The 26916-nt window shown below is 43.0% G+C and overlaps 1 protein-coding gene across 3 annotated transcripts in view; it reads left to right on the plus strand.

The window, feature by feature from the left end:
• The window catches only part of rassf7a (Ras association domain family member 7a), a 37964-nt gene extending 11277 nt beyond the window's left edge, over positions 1-26687 (plus strand). For 2 of the 3 annotated variants that reach the window (XM_042496713.1, XM_042496712.1), the window contains exons 3-7: positions 18837-19035; positions 19787-20715; positions 22808-22982; positions 24638-24745; positions 26385-26687. In XM_042496713.1, the coding sequence (XP_042352647.1) occupies positions 18933-19035; positions 19787-20715; positions 22808-22982; positions 24638-24745; positions 26385-26416 (1347 nt within the window). In that variant the 5' untranslated portion in view covers positions 18837-18932 and the 3' untranslated portion in view covers positions 26417-26687. Of the gene's footprint in view, positions 1-2027; positions 2406-18836; positions 19036-19786; positions 20716-22807; positions 22983-24637; positions 24746-26384 lie in introns of those variants that run through there. The other variant, XM_042496711.1, reaches the window with a different exon arrangement.
• The last annotated feature ends 229 nt before the right edge of the window (positions 26688-26916 follow it).

A 26916-nucleotide genomic window follows, 5' to 3' on the forward strand; every position in this document is an offset into this window, starting at 1 on the left:
TGAATTCTAAATCATTATGTGTTAAGCATTTGTTTCATTTATTATCAAATGTCCTCAGCTTACAAAAGGAAAAAAAGAATTTAAGTAGTAATTACCTATCCATGTTTGCAGAAAGGATAATAACTGGACCAGCAAGACGTGTAAATTTTGGGTTAAAATAACAACCTGCCTGATATATGGGCCAATTTTGGCTTATCACAAATATATTGGTAATGGAGTATGTATTGGAGTGCCAAAGATATAACTGCGATAACTGGTTGTGTGGATGGATGAATGTGATTTTTAATGTAGAAGCATGTATTTATGTAGTGGAAGAATAGAAAGGTGTTATTCAAGTTTTATATATATTTGTTATATATAGTTTTATGTATTTTAAACACACACACTCATATATATATATATATATTATATATATATATATATATATATATATATATATATATAATTGTGAAATACTGATCTTAGTATCATCTTAGGAACTACAACAACAATGATAATACATTTTATTTATAGGCACCTTTCAAATCACTCAAGTGCACCTTAGAAGACACAGTTAAACACAAGCGGCAATGCATCCTTGGTTTATAAAGTCAAATATTCATTAATATACAGTAATAAGTAAATAGAACAATTTGACAAAATCATTGTCAGAAGAACTAGGTATAAAATCGTTATAAAATAATCATCATCAATGCAAATCAAGATGTGTGTGTCACCATAAAATCAGACCGAATATGCCAGCTTGAAAATGTGTTTTCAAACTGGTTTTGAAGGTGGAGAGAATGTTAATATATCAAATGTCTTGTGGAAGAAAAGTTAATAACCCAATTAAACATACCTGTAACTTTTAAAGTCTTATCTTTTTTTTTTTTTTAACCCCATGAACACGGTCATTTTGTACACCAACAGTGGCGGATACACTGTAATCTTACAGTAACAGCTGATAACAGCAGGCGTGGCTTTGCAGTATGCTTATTCATATGATTTTACTATTATCATATGTACATAGTCTGCAGGGTAATAGGTTTTTACTGTATGCTTTGTCTAAGTCCAAATGATTCTGTTTTCCATCTTGAGTGACAGTACAGTCTGATTTGTTTTTGTTTTTTTACATTTAGGAGGTGTGCTTGGTATCAGGTCTATTTTCAGTGGCCAGTCTTTAGTTTCAGGTGAAGGGGGGATGGTAAAGGAGAAAAGACAAAACAGGCTAATAATGGTTCAAATGTCAGATTTAGGGAAATTTGATGATAGAGAGAGGAGAGGTGACAAGAGCAAAAAAACAAAGGGGGTCGGCTCATGGTGAGGGGCTCCCACACATTCTGCTTGACCTGTTGGTCATGAATGTCTTAGCTCTGTGTTTGTGTTTGGTACAGGTGGCTGTGGAGATAGAAAGTTTAGGATTGTGGCATTGTTTCATAAATAAATGTTGATTAGTAATACCTGATAAGGTTTTGTTTTGTACATGTGTTGCTCTCTGGACCAGGGTGGTCAGATTTTGGTTGCCGCATGCGCTCATTTTCCCACAGGGCGTTGTCCAACTCACACAAACACACACGCAGACTCTCCAATTGCACCTGGTCTGCCGGACTATGACCTCATTCCAGGAAAAGGAAGAAAATCACCTGACAGGCTCATTTGTGTAATCAGCTGTTCATGTGACTGGAGGCCAGAGGGTGGATGTCTAATGCCTCAGGTTATACATTGTACAAACAGTAGAGACTCATATGTAATTACACATGCATGCAAAGAGTTTGAAGTGTATTCGGCTCTTATTGCTGAGCTTTCTCACAAGCAGCCTCATGTGTCGTGAGGAATGTAGAACGCATAAAGAATCAGAGAAAACTGATACAGAGAGAAAATGGCAAAGCATAAAACCAGCTTTCAAATACCTGAAAAGGGGAGGTACCTGATCTGTCAGCACAGCAAGAAAGGGTGGGGAGAGAGAGAGAGAGAGAGAGAGAGAGAGAGAGAGTGAGAGAGGAGTGACTGGGAGGGTGTGTTTCTGTGTGGGTGAGAGACAGAGAGAAGGAGGAGGGGTGTAGACAGAGTGAGAGAGAGAAGCCTGGCAGTCTCTCAGATCTTGGCTGTGGTGAGGACACCCAGGAGAAGTGCATTCCTCAGGCAGCAAGCAAGGCAGTAAGATAGAGCGGAGGAGCCGCGACATCCTTTTAAATCTCTCAGCGAAAGCGTCCGACTGCCTCTGACCTGCGGACTCTGGACTCGCATACCTCTCTCTCACACACACACAGACTCACTCGTTGCCTCACACACCAGCCGCACAACCGGCTCTGCTGCTCTGTCTGAAGTAAAGGATTTTCCCCTGAGAGAGGAAAGGAGACTGAAAGAATCAAAAACACACAGAGGACATAAAGACACAGAAGAGAAGGAGGAGATCCTCTCAGTCGGTGAGTGTTAGAGCTCATTTTGGGGATTGTTTAAATGTGTCCTTGCCTGTTTGGATGTCAGCTTCGTGAAGTTTCTCTGAAGTCAGCCAATCTGTCTGTGGCTTTGCCGTATGTTCTAACATGTGTGTGAAGACAGCTATTATTATTAATAGCTTGTGTGTTTGTATTTTTTGTGAGTGGCAGAGCAACAAAGAGAATCTCGTGTTATGTCTTCAGGGAGCTGAACTGTCTCATTACATGTACCTGTTGACACAAGACCCGCCACCCAAGTATGAAACAAAAGGACTCAAACCTGTTTGGGTGAAACTCCCACTCGTGTTTTTTCCACTTTTTTGTGTATTTTGTGTGTATGTGTGTGTTTTTGGAGTACTCCCAGTGTGAGTCAGAGAGCCAGCCTCTATTTGCACGATTTTGTGTGCAAGTGTGTTGGAACTATGAGGCCAGTGCAGACTGTCTCAAGCACTGGTCTCCTGTCACAGAGGCTGCTCCTTTTACCACTGAAGAATTAAAGATTAATTTATGGAGGGCACGGGTAGAGTTCAGCTCACTCGCTGCATGTTCCTATCTCATTTAACTGTTAACATGCTGCACATCTCAAATGCCAACACTAATGCACCAAACCACTCTAAGCCTATCTAAACATTGACTCATCGTTATGCATGGCTAGCATCTTATTTAACATTTGCCAGCGTGGTATGTGTCAGATAGTGGAACTTGGAGCTCATTAGCAGGCTGTAGTTGTTATCCAATCAGAGCCATCGATTGGAAACCCCTCACCCCCCTGGGAAGTGATTATTTTTGTTCCTGACTGACTGTGGGAGTTACACAGTTTATACCTCATGTGTTATCTCTGTTTATGTGATTCACACGTTGAACTTGGTTCCAGAGAGATAATGTCATTGTGATAAATGGTTGTACGGAAAAGAACCAACTCTGACTCAAGCATATATCAAAGCTTTAACTTGACTCCTATTAATTTTTTTTTAGTACTGGTAATCCCATTTGACTGTACTTTTTCTGTCTTTTTCAGTTATGTACCTGCACTTGGTAACGTTTGTTCAAAAAGAAACATCACGAAAATCAAGAATTCCAGTACGTTATATCCATGGCCCAGGAAAGCTCAATCTCTCATCTTGAACATCTTTCCCATTTCATTGTCTGTGGAGCAGCTCTAGACTTTACACTCTAGTTTTTGGAACTGGGAGGTTGTTGTTAATTTCTGCATATATTTGTTGAACATAGCAATAAATTGAAATTAATTTTGAAAATGAGCATAGTTCCCCTTTAAGCTGTATCTCCACTGCATGGCACAGCACAGCATGGCTCTACTCTACTTGCTCTTTTTGGTATTCTGTCAGCAAAAGTTGTGGGTAGTACCTGGTACCTGACACTTTTTTGGTACCACCTCAGTCAAGTCCAAGCGAGCTGAGCAGATACTAGAGGGTGAAGTTAAAACACTGCAGACCACAGATTGGTCAGAGAGAATCGTCACTAGTGACACCACACACTGTGCACAAACCTGTCATTTTTAAATTGCTGAGCTACTGTTAATAGTGACAGCAATGTTTTTGTTTTTGTGGGAAGCTGAGGATCCCACCTAGATTAAGGGGTACTATTTGATGTGGAAAACACAATAGAGAGAAGGATCTGGTACCAAAAGTGAGCTGAGTCAAGCTGAACCATGCAGTGGAAGAGAGGCATTAGTCCAAGTCGACCTTTGCATATTTAACTGCGTCAGTTGCTGATATTGACTCACTCGCTGAGAAACCAGCAGTCTTAAGTCAAGTATATTTATTACCTGAAACCATTAAAACCTGGAAAGTTGAGCATGTTTGCTTCAGTTACTTGATGGACAGAGCTAAAAAATGGTGATATAATGCACCGCTAAATGTCTCCTCTCTTTGAAGCACTGAAGATATTCTACTTAAAGCAACTATCAGATGGCAGGATAATGATGTGGCTGCCAGCAGTCTGAACGCATTATAAAACTTTCAACTTTCTTCCCAGCCTTGTTTAGTTAGCACTTCTTTGCTCTCTCCTTCTCTTTTGTGTCTCTCTCACTGCCTAGATATTTCTTATTTTCTATCACATGAATGAGCCTGTTCAGCATGGAGAGAGCAGAGTGTCCTCTGAGAGTCGTCGTGCCTTGTTCTCCGCAATGTTATTTTTACTGCTCTTTCACTGCTCGAATACACAGATGGACTCTCCTCTTCTTCTAGAGTAGTCTGTCTGTCTGTCTGTCTGCATGTCAGTGTGCCTGTCTGTCACTCAGCTCGCATGGCAAGGAAGGCAAGTCCACCCATGCACACTGAGATATCTCTTGGGATTCTTGATGGGAATTTTCAAAGTCATTCTTCATGCTGTGAAGTGACTTAATTTCTCGCCCTCCTTATCAGAAGTGTTTTTCCCCAACTCCTGCAGATGCACTCAGGGCCAGAGGTAATTGGAAACTCTATGACAGCATGTCTGCGGAAATAATATGTTTGCATGTTTGGGGTTGCAATTATTTTCGGGAAGGCGGTTTGAGCGTACTTTCTCCCCCCTTAGTCTTCCTTTCTCACGTGTTGCTCAGTTTACCTCTCTCGCTCCCTCTTGTTCTTTCCGTGCGTCCTTCCCCTGCCTGTGCAATGTGACGGAAGGTAGTGCTGTGCTCTGCTCATGTCGGATCCATTAGGGATGAAAGCACACTGCAGTGATAAAAGATTGATCCCAGTCCTCCTTGCATCACATTCACATCCCTCACACCCTGCTCCCTCATTCTCCCTCACACCCTTATTTCTAATCCAAAGTCAACCCAGTTTTTCAATTTATCAAATCATTTGTATTTCTCTAAATAAATCATCTCACCAAGTTTACTATGGCAGACTTTTCCCACAGGATTTCATGAAGGGGAACATTCTGTTTTTCGTGTGCAGGATGCTGTACTCAGAATGTTGTACAAGGTTAAAAATTACCAGTGATGCAAAGAAAATATCCTTCTTGTGAGATTTTCTGGACAGCACGTTTTTTTAAGAAATAGGACCATTCTTCCTGCACTCCCCAGGTGTTTTTTGTTGTCCCAGGAAGGATATTATGCAAATGGGAAACAGAACCAGAAAGAGACTGGCATCCAGCCCAGCATACACAGGCCTTACTTCACCTGTTGTATCCGAGGAGGCAAAGACAAACACAACAGACCTGTACTTTGTCAGCTGGGAGGCTATAATTACCGAGAGGAAGGAGGGGATTTGGAGAAGGAATTTCACTGCTTTTAGATCTTAAGACATAGACCTTTCAAGAGCACTTAAAACACGTATTTTTGTGTTGTGAAACTGCAAAAAGTTCTGGACTGATCAGAAAGGAGTGTGCATGTCTTTTGATCTCAGCTGGAGGTTTTAGAAATATCTCCCTAAGGGAATAGTTTGTTGCCAACTGCAAGCCATTGTACTTGTTTTTGCCTTCAGTCAGCCCTTTTAGGGAATGTTGTTGAAGTAGTTTTGAGCAGCGTGCACGTCCTTAGCCTGAATCTCTCTTCATTCATCCAACATGGATGACAGGTATGAGGTCAGATTAACACAACTCCTCTCAGAATTACCTTACAGAGCTCAGTTCACCTAAGGATGTGTTCCTAAATGAGTCCAGCTGACTGTAAAGTTCACCTGAGTGAAGCTGTCGTGTCCCGTCATGGTGAACTTTCTGTAGCCTTCATGGGCGTTTGTCACGTCATCAAACCCATAGCTTCACATTTTCTTTTTTGTTATAACAGCTTGAAACGGCTGGCAGGTTATAGTTGCTGTGGTTATGGACGTCTGTGTCTGTTTGTCTCTCTGTCCATAGCTCTCAATTCTACCGTGTGTAGTGATTGTAGTGCGGGTAAACATCTCTGCCAGCCTCTGGGGACGGTCATGTGACTGCGTGTGTGTGTTTGTGCGCATCTGCTGTGGATGTGTGTGTGTGTGAGAGAGAGTGAGCAGCAGGTTGCTCCCTTGCTCAACCAGCCATGCTGTGTTGACTCTCTGCACACAGAGCTCTCTGGGCAGTAAATAACATGGTGCCTCAGCCAAGGGCCCCGGACAGGGCCAGGAGGGGGGTCAAGACGCCAGCAAGAAAGAGAAAATGTCTGCCTCTTGGCTCAGAGATACTAAATCAACAGACAGGAGAGGAGAGAGGCAGGTGGATTTGACAGACTCGTCTGTCACTCCGGGAGCCTTGACGTTAGACCTGTCATTGAATGTAGATGTGTTTGATCAAGCACATTAGAAGCGAAACAACAAGCAAATGGGAGGATAGAAGCTGCTGGTACACAAACGCACAGCGTCGAGCAGAAGCGCACAAAAGCAGTAATGCTGGTTGAAAAAAGGGGCTGCAATAATTTTACATATTTGTTTAACAAGGATATATTGAATAATAGTTATGAATAATAAATCTTTTAGAGTCTCTTTAACAACTTTATGTCTATGATTTGGAAAAAAAACAACACATTATAAAAATGTTAAATGTCTCAAAAGCTCTTACCGAACTAGAGGGACACTCGGAGACCACAGACCTCTGCAAAAGTCAAATGCTGGCCAGTACTGCTGATTACACCATCCTGACCCACTGATGGGACAGTGCTGATGTGGAAGAGTAAGACCCACCTTCCAGTTACCCCCAAGGTTGCCTCAGTGTGAAGTAACCACCATTGACACTGTTATCTCTAACAGCACTGTTGCTAGCAAACATTTCGGCTCAGCCACCTCTATGTTTGCTTCTGAAGTCTGAGGTAAGAGCTGTATTAATTTATTGCAAGGTTAACGAAAGTGAAAGATAATTTGTGTATCCGGCTCATGATTCGGATGTGGTCCAAAATTTAATGGGTTCTTTCTTGGATCACGCCACACCCCTCCACCAGGTTTCATGAAAATCGCGACGGTAGTTTATCCCGTCATCCCGTCAAACAAACAGACAGTCAAATGCACTAATGGCACCAAAAATATGACCTCCTTGGCGGAGGTAATAACCCTAAATGAGAAAAAGTAGGTGAGCCTGTGACCTACAAATCCCAGCAAACTGTCACATACGCATCATCGTGTTTCCATCAGTTCTTAAGCATTTACTGATATATCCAAAGCTCTGTCTTTCACAGCTGAATCTGTACCACTTGATGTGCATATGAGTGTATATGTTAGACTGCCATGCTTCCCTCAACCCACTGACAAAGAGACCAAAGCGGACACTTTTCTCATCCATAGAGATGAGCAGATAAGACGTACTCTCAGCATCAGGTTACCAGCTTCTTTGCGGTTTAAGGTGCAGTGTTTGTGTCAGACCTGGGCCCTGCTCCAGCATGCAGGTTTACTGTGTTGCCTAGGCGCCTTGGCAGAATAATATCTAAATCTTTCTCAAATGTAGAACATGAAGTGCTCCAGGTTTTACATTGCAAAGTGGTAACAGGATCCACATGAAAGGCCTCAGTTGTCATCTTTACGAAACAGACCACAGTAATTGTTCAGTTTCATTTTTACATATTTCAGACTTGGTGTTCGTGTCTGTCTGCCTGCTGTTGAATATTCCCCTCTTTACAAACACTCTTCTTTGTGCTGTCTTGTCCAGCCTCTCCTTCATCACCCCCCCCCCCCCCCCCCCCCTTGTCGTTTCCGAAGGAGTAGCCGACTTATCTCTCATATGTAAACTCAACAACAGCTGCCTTGTCAGTATAAAGCTGTGTGTATAAGCATGTGTATCCAAGCCAAAGATCACCCCGGTGATCTTTAGTCAGAGAGGTGAAAGGCAGCTTTCTGGCACCTCAGACAGATATACCGTCTTGGTCCCAAGAGGTGCTCCTAGGATACTGGGAATCAGCTATAAATCTGCACCCTACGCTCTTACCTTTTCCTTACTCATCCTGACTGTCCACACACACACACACACACACACACACACACACACACACACACACGCACACACTCACACACACTGCTCTGATAGGCGTGATGGTTGCTCCTCCTCAGAGTAATGACAGGGAGTCGTGTGTGACACCTCCCCATCAGACTATAAATCAGGCTTGTTGAGGCCCACCCTATGTCTTGTGATCCAAATGCAACACGAACAGATTCCACCCTTTACTTTCTGTATATTTTATGTTGGTACATTTTTGGCTGGCTCTCAATGCTCAATACTTTTTGTGTGGACCAAGCATTGCGTATAAAAAAAAACTAGCTGTATTGAACTGCTGGTTAGATTTTTTTGTCACGTTTACTCATTTTTTAAATCTGAAATTTAAAAAAAAATACTATTTTATCTAGGGATTGTTCTTATGTGGCTGCTTGTGCAAAATGTTGTAAAACGTTTTTCTCAAAGTAAGATAGTTTGTTTTTTTTTAATCATCACATTGCAGGGGGAGCACTCAATGAGTTTTTTTTTTCACGGGATGGATAATTGATCTGTCGATCTGTTTGGAGCTGATAAGATCAGATAGATGGATGAGAGGAGCAGCTGGGAGTAAATGCTAACTTTTAGACCCAGCAGCATGAATCTTAAAGTTTCACATGTAATGCGCCTGATGTTCTGCTGCTCCATCTGTGCCCAAAGTACTCCCTGCGCTCTGAGAGGTGCGTGAATGAATTGTATATATATTTCAGCAGCACTCCTTATGGACGGCCCAGCTCCAAAAGTAGAAAATCTATTAATGACAGCAGATCTTTTAATTGTGGCAGACAAGCATAAATAATGTGTGTAAAACCCTGGTATGCTATGGCGTTAGAGTTTGAAAATGTCAACAATATCCTGCCATAGTTGCATCAACATCATCCTCAACATGGTTTTATTCTATTCCCAACACATTAAACACCCCAATATAATTCAGTTTCTTGGCGCTATGCTATAATTCTTTTTATAGTGAGCCTCTGCACATTTATTCTTTCATAAAATAATTTACTCTGAAATATCACATTGATGCCTGTCGGGAGACGTTGCATTCTGCCTGACCACCTTTGGTATCTGTCCCTTTTGCTCGTCCTTATACATGTTCACTTATGAGATATTTTTACTTCCTCATGTCTGAGAGTTAATTCTGTTTTTGCATGAACTTCGTATCTCCGCCCCAGTCTCTGTTCTAATACGTTTCCCTCTTTTTCTTTGTATGAAAAGTTGTTTATTCAGAATATGACTGTAAAGGTTACTCACAGGTGAGCAGTGTGACCTGAAATGTTCGGAAGTGTATTCACAATGCAAAAGCTTTATTATTAACTTAAGTCAACATGTTGTACATAGTTTGATGGTGACGCATTGTACATTCCACAGTGGTTCTCTGTTCAACACCCCCTTCCCGGTACAAATCATATCTCAGCACACACAACAGCATTTTTGTGGAGTGAATCTCCTTTACAGTAATGAAAAGACAACATCTTATCAGTGCGTAGCAGGATTTGACACGCTGCAATCGGTTACCTGAAGGTCTAACACAAACACATGATGAATCTCTTGCTCCATGGTCGTGTTTACCTGTATCCCTCTCTACAAGGGCCAGGTATGTTGGAACTCCCTAGGTAAATATTGGGAGTGTGTGAGAAGAGATGTTTTGCATAATAGCAAGCTGACCTTAGCAGTGGCGTAACGTGTTGCCTGTGGTTTTCTTTCAAACTTTCCTGGCGGTTGTTCAATGAATGTCACAGCAGGGGAACTCTGGCTTTCAGTTTCAAAGTTGAATCTAATCAAAACCAGCCGTGAGTGGTTTGTATTAGCCATGTAATGTCCGTGACCTCAGATTGATGTCTTGGAAGGAAGCAGGGAGGAATTCTTCACTTTCATCTGTGAAGACATTCATTCAGGAGACGGGTCAGTGTTTTCCTTACTGTTGGAGTCATATTTTTTTTTCTAATATTAACATTCCAACCCTGCACAAGAATGTGCACCTGCTCTGTCCTGGATTGATAACTGCCTTACCTAAGACTAAACTTAAAGCAGCAGCGTGTAAGATTAAGGAGGATATATGGGCAGAAACTGAATATAATATAATAAGTATTTTTTCTTTAGTTTCTAATAATCTTCTTATATTTTTTTACCTTAGAATCAGCTGTTTATATCTACATAGGGAGTGGATCCTCTTCCACAAAATCACCATGATACATCCACATGTTTCTATAGTAACCTACAATAGACAACCTAAACACTGGCTCAAGATGGAGCCATTTGCATTTTCTTTTTTTGCATTGGCAGTTAGCAACCCCTCAGCAACGAGGTGTCGGATAAAGAGTTTTTAGCATGACCCCTAAATCTTACACACTGTTCTTTTAAGTATTGTATATAACTGTAGCACATGATGTGGCAGACTGTAGCTTTGTGGCTTTGAGCTCTGCTAGATGATGTTTTCCTTGCAGCTACACAGATATTTGTTTCCTCTGGCATGCTAATAGCAATCTTCCCTTCAGCTCAGATAAGGACAGTTATATTGCATCATGGATTTCATGGAATTAAAGTATGATGAAAGACTAACACCATTCTCAGTCACCGATATATTAGCCTTCTTTCAATAACTCTGCAGTCGAAGGACTTTGGACTAAATGAAATGACATTCAGCTGCTTAGATTGAAACATTGACATTTTCTTGCACATAATTTGAGGCCTTATTTTGGACTGTGCTTCAAGAATGTATGATGGCAAAAAAAAGACAACAAAAAAAGGGTGAATAATTGATATGAGCAGACATGGAAGCGACCTTTAAATTACTAATGAGTTTAGCTTCAAACCTGTGACACTGGAGGCTGTGGCATTCCTGACTCCTCAATGACACATGCACGAAGGAAGTGAGAGCAGAGCACCCACACACGCACCTGCAAAAAAAAGATCGACTATAAATAGCATGTGTTGGCAATTTTAAGGCTACTCATTTCCACTCTCATGGTGTAAATTGCATCCTTTTAAACTAGTCGGTTCACTTTTAAAGTTATGTGTTATTTTAGTCCCGAATGAAGCCTCATCTGTGAGTTTGAGTCAGCCTGTCTGCCGTCTATCTGGGTAACATGTTATTTTGGCTATGCGATAAGTGAATGTCTGTCTGACTATATGCATGTGTGCATGCACTCACTGCAGAACTTATATGTGTGTATTCTCTAGTGTGTGTGCTGTGTACATGTGAGTTTGGCTGGGAACAGAGCGATGTCCTCCTTCCCTGGCAAAGCACTGCTGAGTCAGGTTGGGAGTATATAATTACACATGGGTGCCCATCAGCAGTCTGAGAGAGCCTTCTTTCCTGGCTCAACCAACAATACAAACTCCTGTACTCGCAGGGCTCAGCCTGCAGGCAGCCAAAGCGCTCATCCTGATCGAAGCTGTCGGATGAGGCCAGCTTTCCTCGGCCTTCCACAGACTATGTGCAGTCCTGCATTATCATTCTCACCATTAGCTGCTGGCTCTGTGGGCATATCCATGAGTCAGCGCTAACAAATTCCTGGTATCAAATGTACTTGGCTCGGTTTTCCGGTATCGTAGCGAACAAGAAAATGACCACAAACCAGGTATGAGTAAGTGTTTCAGTCAGTGAGATGAATAGGGCTGAATAAACTGTTGTGGCCACATGCTCATTGGAATGCACTGTATTGCCTTTCAGTGATACTCAAAAGTGTGTCAGAGTTCCTTTGTATTTCCAAAGTTACAATAACAAAACCTACTTTCTATGCATTTTGAATTAAAATTAAATAAAGGAAAAAAATTCTTCTCTCTTGGTTAAGGCCAGGTTGCCATCTGTGTGTGTGAATGCTGCTGGTGATTCATGATGATTGGGATTTCACACTAAGTGCTGTTTTACACAGTGTGACTGTCGTGGTAGTGACGGGCACAGGTGATGGCCAGACTCAGAACGTCCATGTCAATCCTGCTTCAGATCAACTGGAGTAATCGACCTGAACCTTTAGACCCTCCTTAATCATTGATTACATTCACAGTGATTACACGGCTTATATGTTCAGTGACTGCACATGAGATATTGCAGCAAGGAGCTGAATTGTTTGTCCATTTGTCCAGCTGATCTGGGATTTGAGCTTGCAACCCTTTAACTTGCAAGTTTTCTTGTAAATACTAGGTGCTGCTGCATATATTTGCCCTTGATTTAGAGGCAAAGGTGTCCCCTGCATTAATGAACCGCTGATCCACTCTCACTGAGATTTCACACTTGGACGAGCCAATCATTATAATGGAGAAGGCTGAAGGCTGCAGCGACAGATCCCTGTATGCAAGTATGACGACTAAAGCTTATTAGTGCTGTTTCTGATTCCTCTGCGCTGAGTCATTAGCATGTCAATAGAGGAAAGACACAGGCGGACGGGGGACATTTTCAAAGAGTTGGTCGGTCACAAGCATTTGGATTTTTGTTCCGGGAAATATTTGCCAAATTAATGTGCTGTGAGAAATTGCATTATTCATTAGGTGTGTTGAAGCTTCAGTGAAGTTCCGTTAGCAGGGAACCAGGCAACCGTTCAGTCTAATTAACAAGCAGCGTGTCTGGAGAGGCTGCTGCAGCCTGGCCCTTAACTGTTAGGAAGAAGAAGCAGCACCGTCACTGTCACTGTCATGTTCAAATACACAATTGTACAAATGTTTAAACACTAATGCCTGCACACAAATTAAATGTTATCTAAGCAGCATAAACAAAAACACACACATAACCCAGTTTTCTCTTCAAAAGTAGAGCAACTTCCACAAACCACAAAGTGAGCAGGCTGCTGTTTGATGTTTTGTTAACACCTCCTAGACACACAAAACCATCCAGCAGCGACTTAATTATTTTTCCAACATTTGACTGCCTTGTCGCATCCCATGAACACAGATCATCTCCTACATGACAGGTATGTCTACATTAAGTTACTAGGATTTAATGACACCCAGTAGAAACCTTTAGATTTTCGATCTAGTTTCCTCATGTGCCCAGTGGTCCACTCCCTGCTCTCCTACCGCAGGCACTGGATCCCTGCTGATAATGACGTCCTCATGGGATTTATGATGTTGTGGGAGCTACTGTTGGCTCTTGGAGAGTTTACAAAGCATAGTTTTCTTCATGACAGATCGTCATCCAGATCTGTCAAGAAGAAAGGAATGCTTTTGGTGAAAATCATGAGCAGATAAAGACATAAGGCTAGGCCAGACCTGTCAGTGTTTTTATGTAATGTAAAGCCTTTCTGCAAATATCTTCCGTATTTGCCTGAGGACAACGTTTTTCCAAGCTTGCACAAGTGTTGTTTATAGGAATTAGTACAGTTAATCCTTAAGCAACTTTTGCTTTTAGAAAAATGTCTGATGTTTTGAAATGAGATGTTAAAGAGTCAGACAATACCTTGTGGAACTACTGGTGACTTTAAATAGACAACCATACAAATTACAATGAAAAATATTAAAAAGAGTGCAGGTGTAAGAAAGCAGAAGGAGAAATATAAAACAGAGCGACAATTCTAAAAAGCCTTGTTCATTGAAGCTTGATGTGGGGAAGCTTTACAGAGCTTACAAAGCTCACTTATCATTTATGACGATGTTGATGGCTTTTTTCACACAGTTGGTTGCTTTCAGCACCACCTGGATACTTCTGGCCAAATGTAAGCAGTCACATAAGCAATGATAGATCTCCCAGCCAGATAAGTTGTTTGTATGCGTTTTGAAATTATAAAAGTTAGTTGGAACTCCTGAAAAGTAAAACATGAGGTGTGTGTGTGTGTGTGTGTGTGTGTGTGTGTGTGTGTGCGTGCGTGCGTGCGTGCGTGCGTGCGTGCGTGCGTGCGTGTGTGTGTAGTATCATACTTTTGGAGCCAGTTTAAAAGCAGGCATTAGACATTTTTTCTTGCTGTGTGATGAAGCAGTGACTGAGAATGCCCATGTGATTTATCACAAGATTTCCACAGAGAACCTGTTCTAATTACTGAAGCAAAAGGATAATTTTTCTTCCATTATGTATAATCATTGTGCTACGCTCAACTATGGGCATGTTTTGGACTTCTCTGTTTGTTTTTGGTCTCATTGGTCTTTGAGCACATAAACTGGGCTCACTTGTTGGCTGAAATGCCGTATGAAGAAGAAGAAGGGGGAGGAGGAATAAAGAATGCAAAACGGGAGGCGAGGGAGGACAAAAGAAAGTGTCTGTTCTCCATTTTATTAGTTTTATCTGTGGTAACATGTGGACACAGCAGAACGGCACTAAAAGCTGGCGTGGCACGGCAGACGTCCAAGCGATGCCAGGGGCCACAAAAGAGGCAACACTGTCTGCTGAGTGTGGAACCAGGACAACAATAGTGTCTCTGCAGTACAGATGAGACCAGGCTGCTCAGTGCCAGCGTGTTACTGGCTCTTTGAGTTGTTTGTGTGTCTCTGCCAACCTGGACCAGAGTGGCACAGAGGACACTGCTTCTCCCAGCACTGTTCATTGTCCTCTAACAGCTATGTCTAACCCATTGTGTACACTTTAGCTCTGGCCAGGGTCTTATTTTCACTGTTGAAACTGATAGGGATAACTGTTTGTCTACTAATTGTTATATTTCAGTGTGTTCTTGTATCTGTCTTTGGTTCAGACCTGAAGCAGTGCGTGATGGACGCTCTCCCTTTTACTCCTGCCATTGTTCCCTGGACTTGTGTTGCTGCAGAGATAGCACAGTAATCACTCTGAGCTGGAGCAGCATCCCATAAAGATAGGCCTAAATGGCATGCCTGATTGCAAACACACTTACAGGCTAGTACATGAATGCTAGCGTACTCAACCTTTGACCATTGCACTAACATGACACAGAGTTCTGTGCACACTCACACAAACATTACACACCCAGTAAGCATACTCTTCATGTAGCCTGAGGGCTCAGGTGTTCAGAGGCTACAGTACATTAATAACCGTGCCTGGAATTTTTTCAGATAAGCTTTACTCTTTTCCGAACATTTGCCAATTCTGCTCATGACTAAGAGAAAGAAACATTTTTCTGAGGAAGCCCAGGGGGTTAAGGGTGTGTCTGTCCAGCTGCATGAGTACTGTTGTGCTTGCATGTATGTGTTTTTCCCTATATAAGTGTCTAATTTTCGGATTCTCATGTGAAAAAAATTGTGGATGGAGAGTGAGTGTCTCCAATGCTGTTGTTTTGGCATACGGACACTTCTCTGTTGCCCAGCTTGTCCAAAAAGCCCCATCAATTCACAGCCTGACACTATTGCTCACACTGGATAGCACACAGGCGAGCCGAATCATGCCCAGGGCTGCGATGCTAACCACTTCTGCCTCCAGTCGAATTCAGCTAGGAGCCAGGAGGCTGTCATTGAGGGGAGACAGACAGAGGCACAGACAGGGTGATGAAATACGCAAAGCGGGTTAGCTGGATGGGTGAGCGATGATGAGAGGGGAGAGGAGGGAATGGCACATGGCTCCAATCACTGCTCTTTTCTCTACCACTCTTTATCTGTCTATCTGACAGAGTTTCCCCCCCTACATTTATTCTCTCTGTCTCATTTGCTCACTGTCTGTCTTCTTTACTGTCTTTCTTTCGCCCCCTTTCATCATACAGTATGACTATTTTATTTATTCAATTTAAGCTCCTCAAGTGGCTTTTTTTTTTTTTTTGGGCGTGGATGTGCTTGTGTTTTAGCCTCGAGTGTGAGAGTTTTGATTGCTTCAGTTTGCTGTTTACCTCCATAGTGATACATTTTCTTGATTTCTTCCTCCTGAGAGAAATGTGTGACAGGCCAGAGCTCAGAGTTTCAACTGAAACTGTGTCTTGTGTTGTTATGGGTGGGTGGGGCTTGGGTGAAAGTAGAGGTGGGAGTTGGGATGTGTTTTTCTGTTTTGGTGGTGACTTGAGCTTAAAGGGTGGGGTGTGGTAGTGTTGTCATATGGGTAAAATTATGCGTTTCAAATAACTTTAGTGGCTTAGAGTAGAATGGGTGCAAGCACATAGTGACTCTGAACACGTGCAAAGCAGTCGGCAGCCGTGTTTGTCACAGCATTTGCATGTTGACTCTGAAACCAAACATTCTACATTCTACGGTTTATCCTAGCGTCACCCTTCTTTTCGGATAACAGATGTGTTGATTGACAGACTGCTTGGCATCTGCGGTACTTTGAACATTATATCAGCCCCTATCACTGTTGTTCAGAGCCTACGTTGATGGTACGCTTCATATTTCTGAGACTACATTCACACACAGCGTAAAGGTGCCTCTCCTCCATCTGTATTTCAGTGAGAAGTGACACAGGACTCCGGAGCTGCGCAGAGAAAAGGAGCTGGGTCAGGCGGATGTCTGGTTCTCAGTGTTGTTGTGCCTGTGACAAAGAGAATAGACAGCAACCTGAGACTCACAGGCCTGTTTGTTTCCTGTTAGTGCAGATTATCACATTTCACCAAGCCAGGAGGGACGAGAACTAAGCATCATGGGAGAGTGACATTCTGGGAGATGTTTGTGTTCTTGTTTAATGAGATTGTTATGGTACATAGGGGTATTTGACAGATATAGAAACCTTTAGGTGAGGCAAGTTTGTTCTTCTGTAAGCATGGAAATGATGTCAAATCCAGTTAGGTCGGAACCTAATTTCCCTATACATGCAGGCATGTATTTGACAAAAACCTCAGGAGTTAGTTGTCTGTTTGAGCTATGTAAACAGTTTTCTCTCAGTTTACTCTAAGGTATGAAGATGTTTGTGCATAGAGGAAAGTTTCTGGCCTGTAAGGTAGCATTCCTCTCCATGGGGCTTGAAAATGTAAAATGTTTCTTCCTGTTCACCTGTGCTTTTTTTAAAAGCTTCACAGCAAAAGTAAATGATTGTCTTCTTACTCTGTGACTCAACCAGTTGGGCTTAATTATGTATTGCGACACAGCACACTGTGTGCCCTCTGAAAGATCCACATCTGAGCTGTGTTGAAATTTCTGGTGTTTGATTTTTGGTAAGCACTCCCTTTTCATATCAACTTTCTCTCCCGGATGAAATCACCGCGCTCACGTAACTCAAAAGAATTTCTACCACATGTGATCATCTGTGTCTATCTCCCGCTTGTTTCCTGTGATCTGGATCCGCGGGTTCAGTCTCTGAGCCGTGCCATCATTCCCTCCGTATGTGGTGTCATGTTGAGCTGTGTGATGTTGTTGCCACATCAGATAGGCTGTTGCTCCCCAGCAGAGTTTGTGTTTGGCATTTAAACAGTGGAGAAAGTAATGGCGGTGGGGGGGCAGCCAGGTCAGCGGCAGAGGAGGGGCGGGGCTGAGGGCTTTGTTAAGAAAAGCAGGAATTCTTCCGGCTGGCAGATGAAGTCAGTGCATTCCTCCAAAGCAGCTCCCTATAGGCAGCCAGTGGAGCAGAGCCAGGCACTGAATGAGGGGCAAGATAATGGTGGGGCTCAGTATTAAACACCTCCCATTGAGAACCGGAGAGACAGTCAGAAAGAGAACACCATCTGTCTGACTCTGGGTGAAGAGTTGTCTTTAACCCACCTAGGCTACAAAGTTTCATTTACTCTGCCAACTTTTGTAGATAATCCTACCACCGCCTGAGGCATTTCACTTTTTATGAGCACTGCGGTATTTTATTACCTTGTTTTGAAGCTTAGCTGTAAAAAAAAAAAAAAAAAAAAAGCACAGACAGACGGAGGGATGACCGAACATAATAATATTAATTTTGGTTAAACCTGCTGCCCATACGTGTGTGAGTCAACCTGCTAATCTGCTCTCTGAAGTCTTATGAGACCCAGTTCTGGTCCTGCTGAGGGGAATCAAACGGAGGGACACAAACACACACGGACAACACACATTTGTTCTATCTTTCCTACCATGTTTCTGTGGATTTCTACCACCGCACAAACACCCTCTCCCAAACATAGACACACTTGAGTTGCTCCACTTTCCCTGTCCGTTCCCCTCGGCAGTAAGCTATCATAACGGCTTTGAAGGAGGGCAGCAGAGCGTTTAATTGGGTTACAGATTGGCATTTATGCTTCCAGGTCCACAAGATACTGCCGGGGCTCTTAACTAACCACTAGGAACTTAACAAAATACTCTACCCCTCGGCTGCTGGTCTCGAAATTTACAATTCAATCATTCACTCAGTCAGCAAAGAACATTTTTTGACGTCAGCACTGTTGAAAAATGACTAACAAGTAAAGGAGCTCTGTGTGTGTGTGTGTGTGTGTGTGTGTGTGTGTGTGTGTGTGTGTGTGTGTGTGTGTGTGTGTGTTTGTGTGTGTGTGTGTGTGTGTGTGTGTGTGTGTGTGTGTGTGTGTGTGTTTGTGACAGCTCCCAGTGTGTTTTGTTTAGGTTAGCAACAAGTTGTGTGACATGCTGGGATAAGATTACATCATCATCAGTGGAGCCTGAAAAAAAGTGGTTTGGTGTCTTTTTTGTCAGGAGCTCGACGTTGTTTCTACATTGACAAAAAGTCTGTTCTTTCAGCAGGAAATTTAGATTTGTGGATTATTCGCGAATCATATCAACACACCTCTAACATGTCTCTCTGCTCTTGTCTTTCAGAGTCAGTGCCATGCAGTGTTGAGTTGAGTGAAGCCAAGCTGAAGTGATCTGTTTTGAGGCCCATCTTACCTCTCACCCTGTCCTGCTCGGTCCCAGATGGAGCTCAAAGTGTGGGTGGACGGAGTGGTGCGGGTCGTTTGCGGCCTGTCTGAGGAGACGTCTTGCCAGGATGTAGTCATCGCTCTGGCCCAGGCCATTGGTGAGCACCTTAAACTCCTCTCTGTGGTGAAATCATCCTTCAAGCCGTTGTCACTTGGCACTTTGTTTGTATGCCTGACAGTTTATCTTACACCCTAAAGTGATTAGATAAAAACCCCGCAATGAGAAATTTAACTTTTACACGCTAAGGTTGCAGCAATCTGCTTCTGCACTCACCTTTTCATTCTCCACCGACCCAAATTAAGCACTCTGTTAGATTGTCAGTGGGTCAGTTTGGATTTGAGCCGGCTCTCTGTCCCTGTATCCTCCGGCTTTATTCGAGCCTTACGCCGCAGCAACGTTGAACAACATAAATCCAGATTTAGCACTCTCCTCCTTCCATGAGTGAGCTGCCTGCCAAGTCATCAGGGAGGGTTTGTCCTAATTTCAAGGTCCTTGTGGAAACTTCAGTTTATTTGAACATTTTTTTTACATGTTGTGTGAGTCTTACGCAGCAGCCTTTTATTCCAGTCCTCAGAGGCAGAGATTTAAAGGTATCAGCATCATCACAGTGCTTCTCATGTCATTTGTTCACTTAGTGTTACTTGCGTAGAATCAGCAGGAGTCAAACATACTGCTTTAATTACATTGAAGGAGAAGAAAGGTCCTGTCAGATTTATATAATGCATATTTTTTAATGAAAAACCCAAATGTCATGCAGCTCCTTCGGTTTGATATGTTGGTGTTTGTGTTGTCTTCCAGCTTGTAGGTGTATTTCTTTGTACTCACTCTCTGTTTCTCTCTGTCCCCAGGTCAGACAGGCCGTTATGTTCTGATTCAGCGTCTTAGGGATACAGAGAGGCAGCTGTTGGCTACAGAGAAGCCTCTGGAGTCTCTGGCTAAGTTAGGTCAACATGGCAGTGAAGTTCAGTTCTTCCTTCGCCGTACGGGTCCTAGCAGCAGTGACGTACCGAACTCAAAACAGGACAGACCAACTCCACCCCCTCTGCCCAAGCATCCTGAGCCAGAGCCCTTGAAACGCAGCCAGCCTAAGAAAGCACTCACCTTTAACCTGGGGCCATCCACATCACCTAAAACCAAAGCCAAACAGTTTAAAAGGTCTCCTCGGGACTCTCCAGAGCAAAGAACCTCCCCCTCCCCTTCTCCTAGCCCTATATCCCCTCATGTGCCATCCCCATCTCCGTCACCACCTATAGGCCCATCCAAAGAGGAAGTCTTTAGGAAGGTTCTTCAGCAACAGGAGAGACTGAGGGCGATGGAGACCCAGCTAGAAGCCCTAGAGAGGGAGTCGCATAATTGGGAGCGTCCTTACCCATCTCCATGTCCCTCGCCAGTTTCTGACGCTCGCTTGCAAGAAGAGATGGATGCTCTGGAGCAAGCGGTGCGGAGGAACCAGGCTGAGCTTTCCCACGAGCAGTTCTGGGAGGAGGAGCTTCAGGCAGAGGTGGAGAGGGAGCGAGGGATGAGGAGGAAGCTTGGGGAGCTTCATGCCAAGCTCGATGACTGCGGACGGCGTCTCCACGAGTTCTCTGTTCGCTCTGCTCAGCTGGAGCAAGAGATCCAGCGGGAAAGTCAGTCAGAGGGGAAAGCAGGCAGACCCGAGGAATCCCTTGAAGCTGTGAAGGTGGAGCTCCAGAGCCGGGAGGCTCAGGGAACAGAGCTGGAGGAGCAGCTATCTGAGACTGACAAGGCTCTGGGGAAGGCAGAGTCTCTGATGCAGGTAAGGAGAGAGGTGACTGTTCAGGAGAAAGGGCTTTAAATCCAGCCCATGTGTTGTCGTTTGAGGAGTGTAGCACTGACCCTCTTCTAGCCACACTGTAAAACTGTATCCCTCTCCTACCTGCATACTGCAGCAGACAAACAACAATGCAGAGACACTTGAACACATGCTTTATTGTGGCATTTTTATATTCAAATAATTATTCAAGAAATGACCATGACATGAATGCTGTATACTCATATCCTACCTTGTATGAAAGTGTTTTATTGTTTGAAGAACTATATTTACGTCTTGCCGAACTAGTTTGGCAGGTATCATCTTGTATGCATGTTCTGAACACGTGGTGTTTCTACTACATTGCCAATATCAACATATTCTTGTACCCTGTGTATGGAAAAGAGATTAAAGAGGATTGATTTGTAGAACAAAAGCCCCTTTTATTGGATCTACTCAGCCTCAACGTATATTAGTTTGTGGTGTCATTGTTTGTTTACTTTTGGCGGTTGTCATAGATGCGGCTATATCAATAAAAGCCGAACCCAGTTTAGAGTGAAACTCAAGTTTCCGCATAATCCTCATGAAACCAAAGACTCGGGTATCCACTTCATGCAGCTCTTTCAGACTAGTCCTAGCCAGGGGAGTGAAAAAATTAAAATTCTCTTTTATTGTAGTATGTTAGAGGTTTTAAATGTTTTGCCACAAGGAAATGGAGCACACAAACTATTTGTAGTCCAGTGTTTCCATGTCTTCATCAGGAAAGACCAGCCAGACTGAAAGACCTTTGTGTCCCACTCTCAATGCACTGCTCTCAACGGGCTGCAAGTAATAACCAGCAAACTGGCTGCAAAACTGATCAAAACATAACGATAAGCTCATTTGCTTGTCAGTCAGTCACCCCCATGGGGATGCGTCTGACTCTGGGGGTGAACTCAACAGATTTTGCGCCTGACTGATGGAACAGAGAGGGACTGTGTCATGATCAATTTGCCAATTATATAGAAAGCATCCTGCTGCAGAACAGAGGTATTAGGCTGTTTTTTCACATGCAGTGGTATAATATGTACCGCCATGTCATAAGAGGACTGCACAAAAATTGTAATTGAAAGAGGCATTTTGCCACCCAGGCAGTTGTTGCCTTAGAGAAAAAGACGGTTATATTTCCTTTAGATTTCATTTTAAAACTGGTAACTTAATACAGTATAATAAAACTTAATCCATAGTAATGGAAAGGTGTGTGTGTCCGCCTGTGTCAGTAATCAGTCAGCTGATGAGTCGAGGCTGCCAGCCTAGTGTTTAAGTGTCAGTGGTGATGAGCGCAGCATTCCTGTCATTAGGTTAATGGAGGCAGACCTGCAGGTGTGAACTGCCTCAGGAGGCTGCCTCAGTCCAACATCAATTAAACGTATACACACACACAGGCATGGGGTTGGGGACTGTAGCATACTGCTGCTGCTTCCCGTGCTGTGGGCAGACACATTGATTTAAGCACAAATGGACAGTTGATTAAGACTGATTTAATGGCCTGTTTGTGTGCAGCATGGTTTAATCTGTGGGTGCAACGGGGATGCCACTGTCCCTATGGAGTATCTGAACTCCCCTTTTTGACTAATATCTTGGCATTGGGTCAATTAAGATTAAGAATTAAGATTTGTCATGTGTATGCCTCAGGCTAATGGAATCTGATGGGATCAGAAAAAAATGCTTATGGTAGTTTTGAAACTTGATTTGTTGTAGATGAATGGTCTGATGATGGGTGGTAGTCTCTTTGAGTGACACTAGACTTGTAGACTCTGCTGCCCTCTTATGGTGAAAAGGTGCTTGGCATTTACAGTAGAAGTAATCAGAGCTAAACTCACAACACAGGAGTCCTACCTTATTAATACACGAAAACATTCTGATGTTGGTGTTACAGTCATAAAAATTATGCCAAATAGAATCTACTGGAAAATATGCCTGTTTAGCTCATCCCATTTCCATGTGCTGCACCCATTTACAAACAAGGTGTCAGTGTTCAGTGAGTCAGTGCTGACTGATGTGAGCTCTAAATTGTCCTTTGTTCTCCTCGCTGATCCATGTTCTTTTTCCATCTCAGGCCAAACAGGAGGAGTTGGAGGAGTTGAATAAGGAGCTGAGGCAGTGTAACCTTCAGCAGTTTATCCAACAGACAGGTGTCCTGCCAGCGCACACCCACTCACGCACGGAGTTTCAGGAGCAACTGGAGCAGTTAGAACTGGCACATCTTCTACAGGATGGATACAGGAATGGAAGTATGACAACAGCAAAAAATAACATTAAAGGTCCCATATTGTAAAAGTTGGATTTCCACATTTTATTTTAAAGCAAATATAGGTGCTATGTAAATACTGTGAAAGTGTCAAAACACTCAATCCAGAGAGGAATCCACACTTAATATTCAGAAACTGTACCTTTAAACAAGCCATCAGGACTTCTGTCAAGTTGTGATGTCATAACTATATTACACAAAGGTCGAAACATTCCCTGCTGCAATAACAATGCAAAAACTAAGAGCAAAGATATGGAAGACCAGAAAATACTGACAAATCAAAGCAGACTGGGCTTTTGGGGAGGGTCTAAAAGAGGCTGGCGCTAAAATGGAGTGTTTTAGACAAAGGGAGATACAGGCAGGCAGTATGACACAGATGTGCTTTAAAAATTAAAGCATGTAAATATGTTCTAGTTTGCTGCGTTTCCACCAGCAGGTTGCTTCTTTTCAGTTCAGTATACATTTTTTGTGTTTCTATTGTGAAAAGTTGTGGATGATACCTTTAGTACCTTTGGAACCATCCTCGTTTTATCATCACCCCTGTGCTTGGCGTACCTAGCACACAGATCCGGTACTAAAAGGTGGAGCAGGAAACCCTTCAGTCCGTTGATTGGTCAGTAGAGAATCAACACTGTGTTCAGGGCTGAGTCGTGACTGGTTTTCCATACAGTAATAAACGAACTATAAAATGAAAGGATGTCTTGCAGCCTCTTACAGCAGCTGTAAACTGAGAAAAAAAATCAACTTTTAAGGTGGAATGTTTTATTTATAATGTTATTTGTATAACAGGGTGTGGTAGGACCCAGTTGCAGCACAACAGAGCAGGAGAGTAGTTGGTAATGACCTTAATTTAATCTTAAACCAGATTGAATGGAGCAAAGGTGAGTATAATCAGGTTGCAGGTAAGTAGGGACAGTTATCAGTTCTGGGGTCAAGCAGAGTTCATAGAGAGATTGGGGTGAGCTCACGTTCACAGGTGATAGTTCAGAGCTTGAGTGGGGAAACTGTGAACGTGGAGCCGACTGGCAGGTGAATGTATCAGTTATTATAGTTGCAGAAACACTTACAACAGGGAGCCTGTGGGAAAAGCAGGGACTTCAGAGAGGGGCAGGCTGGGCTCGTGGTCAAAGAGGAAGCAGAGTTGGCGTCAGGCAGGCAGACAGCAGAGCAGACGAATCCAGCAGGAGCAGGCAGCGAACAATATACACCAGCGGCACTTACACGGAGGAGATATCTAATTGAGAGAGACGCTCACTCCAGCCTGAACCCCTATTCTATTGATGATCAACTGGGCGCAGACTTCACTCTGTGTCAGCGGTTAACAATGAAATACAGCGAGTACTGCTGAACAGAGTAGCGAGTGTCAATAACCCCACCCACATCTAAGAGTCCTGCTTGCTGTGGAAGCGCCTAACAGGTCTAGGGTCTAGGTACTTCTTCATAGCTGTTACTTTTGGTTTCAAAGGTACCATACTGAAAGCTTTTGGTGGAAACGCAGCTGTAGAAACCTTAAGTACAAGTATGAACCTAAAAAAGTTTGCATTGTATGGGACCTTTAAAGCTTAAACATAGCATTTTATACTCAGCTGCTTAAGTCAGATGACTTTCCCTCTAAACATTTTTCTTTCTCTCTGTCAGGTCCCAGTGTAACTCAAGTGGAATCGCCGCCTCGCCCCACTGCCAAACAGTTCCTGGGACATCCACGCAACCTGCAAAACCCTCTAGTGTCCAGTCTCAACCCTGAGGGTGTGTATGTGTGAGACCCTGCTGCTTCCAAAGTTCATCCCACTCTGCTCCTCTCCTGCCCTGCCCACCCCCTGGTCCCAGAGCCCCCTTGCCCTCTCCCCATACTTTCTCTCCCAGCTTGATTGGGTTTAAGGCTGCCATATTTTGGTGTTGGGTAGTGGAAGCATCTGTATGGTGGAGGTCCCTGCTACTTCCCAGCAGCTTCTCTGTGTTCTACCTTTAAGTGCTGAAAGACTTGTCTTCTGCTGGTTCCTGTCTTTAACTTTTTACAGCTGATTTAACAAATTCCTCCCTCCATTTTCTCACGTCTCCCTGTATGCTTTAATTCTGTAAGCCTATCTATCCTTTCATGTTGTCTCTAATCCCTGCCCTTCTCCTGCTCTCTTACTGTTTGCTTCTGGACTAACAGTAGCTGCTTTCATTATACTTTAATACATCTGGGAACTTGCTCCTCTAATGCCCTCCCTCTGTAATACAGAGCGGCCTTCCCACCCTTGAGTCAACAATTGTCTACGGACAGCTGCTTTTCCACTGTATCTCCATGTAACACATCAATCGCACTGGGAATGACTGTAGCAACACATTCTGATTGTAGCTCTGTTTTTATACTGTGACATGGAACGATATGAGACCAGTGCCATATCAGTTTGCCTTTTATGTATGGATACTGTTTATATGTGAAGGGGTGGGGGTGTATCTATACAATGCCTTGTACTTTGGTGACACTTGACTTCCAAAGAGCAAGAGCCTTTCACAGAAGGGCTCTGCAAAAATGTATTGCACTGTCCCATTCTCTTTCTGTGTGAAGCCATGGCCCCGGTTTGCCTGCAGAGAAATGTATCCGTCCATTCTCTTTCTGCTCTTCTAGCAGACAATTTATTTTAGGAGCTTATAGCTTTTGCCAGTCTATTTTTATCAAGCTCTGTGCCAAAAGAAGAGATGCATTTCATAAGTAGTGCAACAAGGCCATGGTTTGTTCAGATACCTTTCTTTTCCTCCATTGGGATGGATGCGCCTGGCTCTTTTTGCTGTCATCACACCAAACATTTGACCTGTCATAACTTGTATTGTGCCTCAGTGTACTGTAGATTTAGGATGAACTTACTTACTTAGAGTGGAATAACAAACATCAAGCAGACAAGGGAAGCTGTTGTTTTCAGTGCTTTTACTGTCTTCATTACTATTAACCACAAATAACCACCCAAACCACCTAAAACCAATATTTACTTTATAATAGCACTTAGCATCTTATTATATGTCTCAGTTATGCTGACAGGTCAAAGTGACGTGTGCTTGAGCGTGCACTCTTCTCACCGTCTACAGTGTGGTGTTTTCTTTGTGGGATTACACAACCGCTCCTTGCTTGGGAAACTACAGACATCTCAGTGCTTGTTATAGAGACATGCTTGAAACTGATTCTGTCCCCAAAATACCACACTGAATACAAGACTTCAGTCATAGTCCACAACCCTCTGCGGGTGAAGGATTTAACCCAATAACTGGTCTTGTGTCAGCTTGTGCTGCCTCTCATGTGTGAATATCAGGATTGACCCTGGTCTCTCCTGCTGTGTCTTAGCTAAAAAACATGTTTTCCAAACAAAGGGATCATCATCCCCACTTATTTTTGTGTGTCTTGCAGTCCTGACATCCCGAGAGTCGTCATGGAGATAAAACATGGACCGCAGGGCCAAAGGAAAGTTGTTCACTGTTCTGTCACCGTCACCTCTTATTTAACCCCTTTCTTTGTAACTCATTATTTAATCCGCCATGATATACATACTGTATATACATAAGACAAATATATTTACAGAGTTTTGCTACTGTAAGCACTGCAAGGTATCTGTATGAAATGTAAAATAATTTAGAAACCTTTTACTTAGAGCAATTATTACTATTACTGTGTATTTAAATATAATAAACATGTGCATTGTGTTTTAGATAATCTTTTGTTGAGTGACTGTTTTTGTCAGTTCTTGGAATCACATTTAAATATAACCATTCATGTTACTACATTAACCAGGATTGGAGGTGCATTTGGAATATCCTGCAGTGAATAATGAACACACTGGTTAAAGTCTCTGAATGTGACGGTGCCATGAAGCTCCTATGTGAAATACATTATGAATATGTTATAGCTACTGAAATATGCATGCTCTCTCCTCATAGCTTGT

This window comes from Plectropomus leopardus, chromosome 11 (genome assembly GCF_008729295.1).
Source record: "Plectropomus leopardus isolate mb chromosome 11, YSFRI_Pleo_2.0, whole genome shotgun sequence".
NCBI lineage: Eukaryota > Metazoa > Chordata > Actinopteri > Perciformes > Serranidae > Plectropomus > Plectropomus leopardus.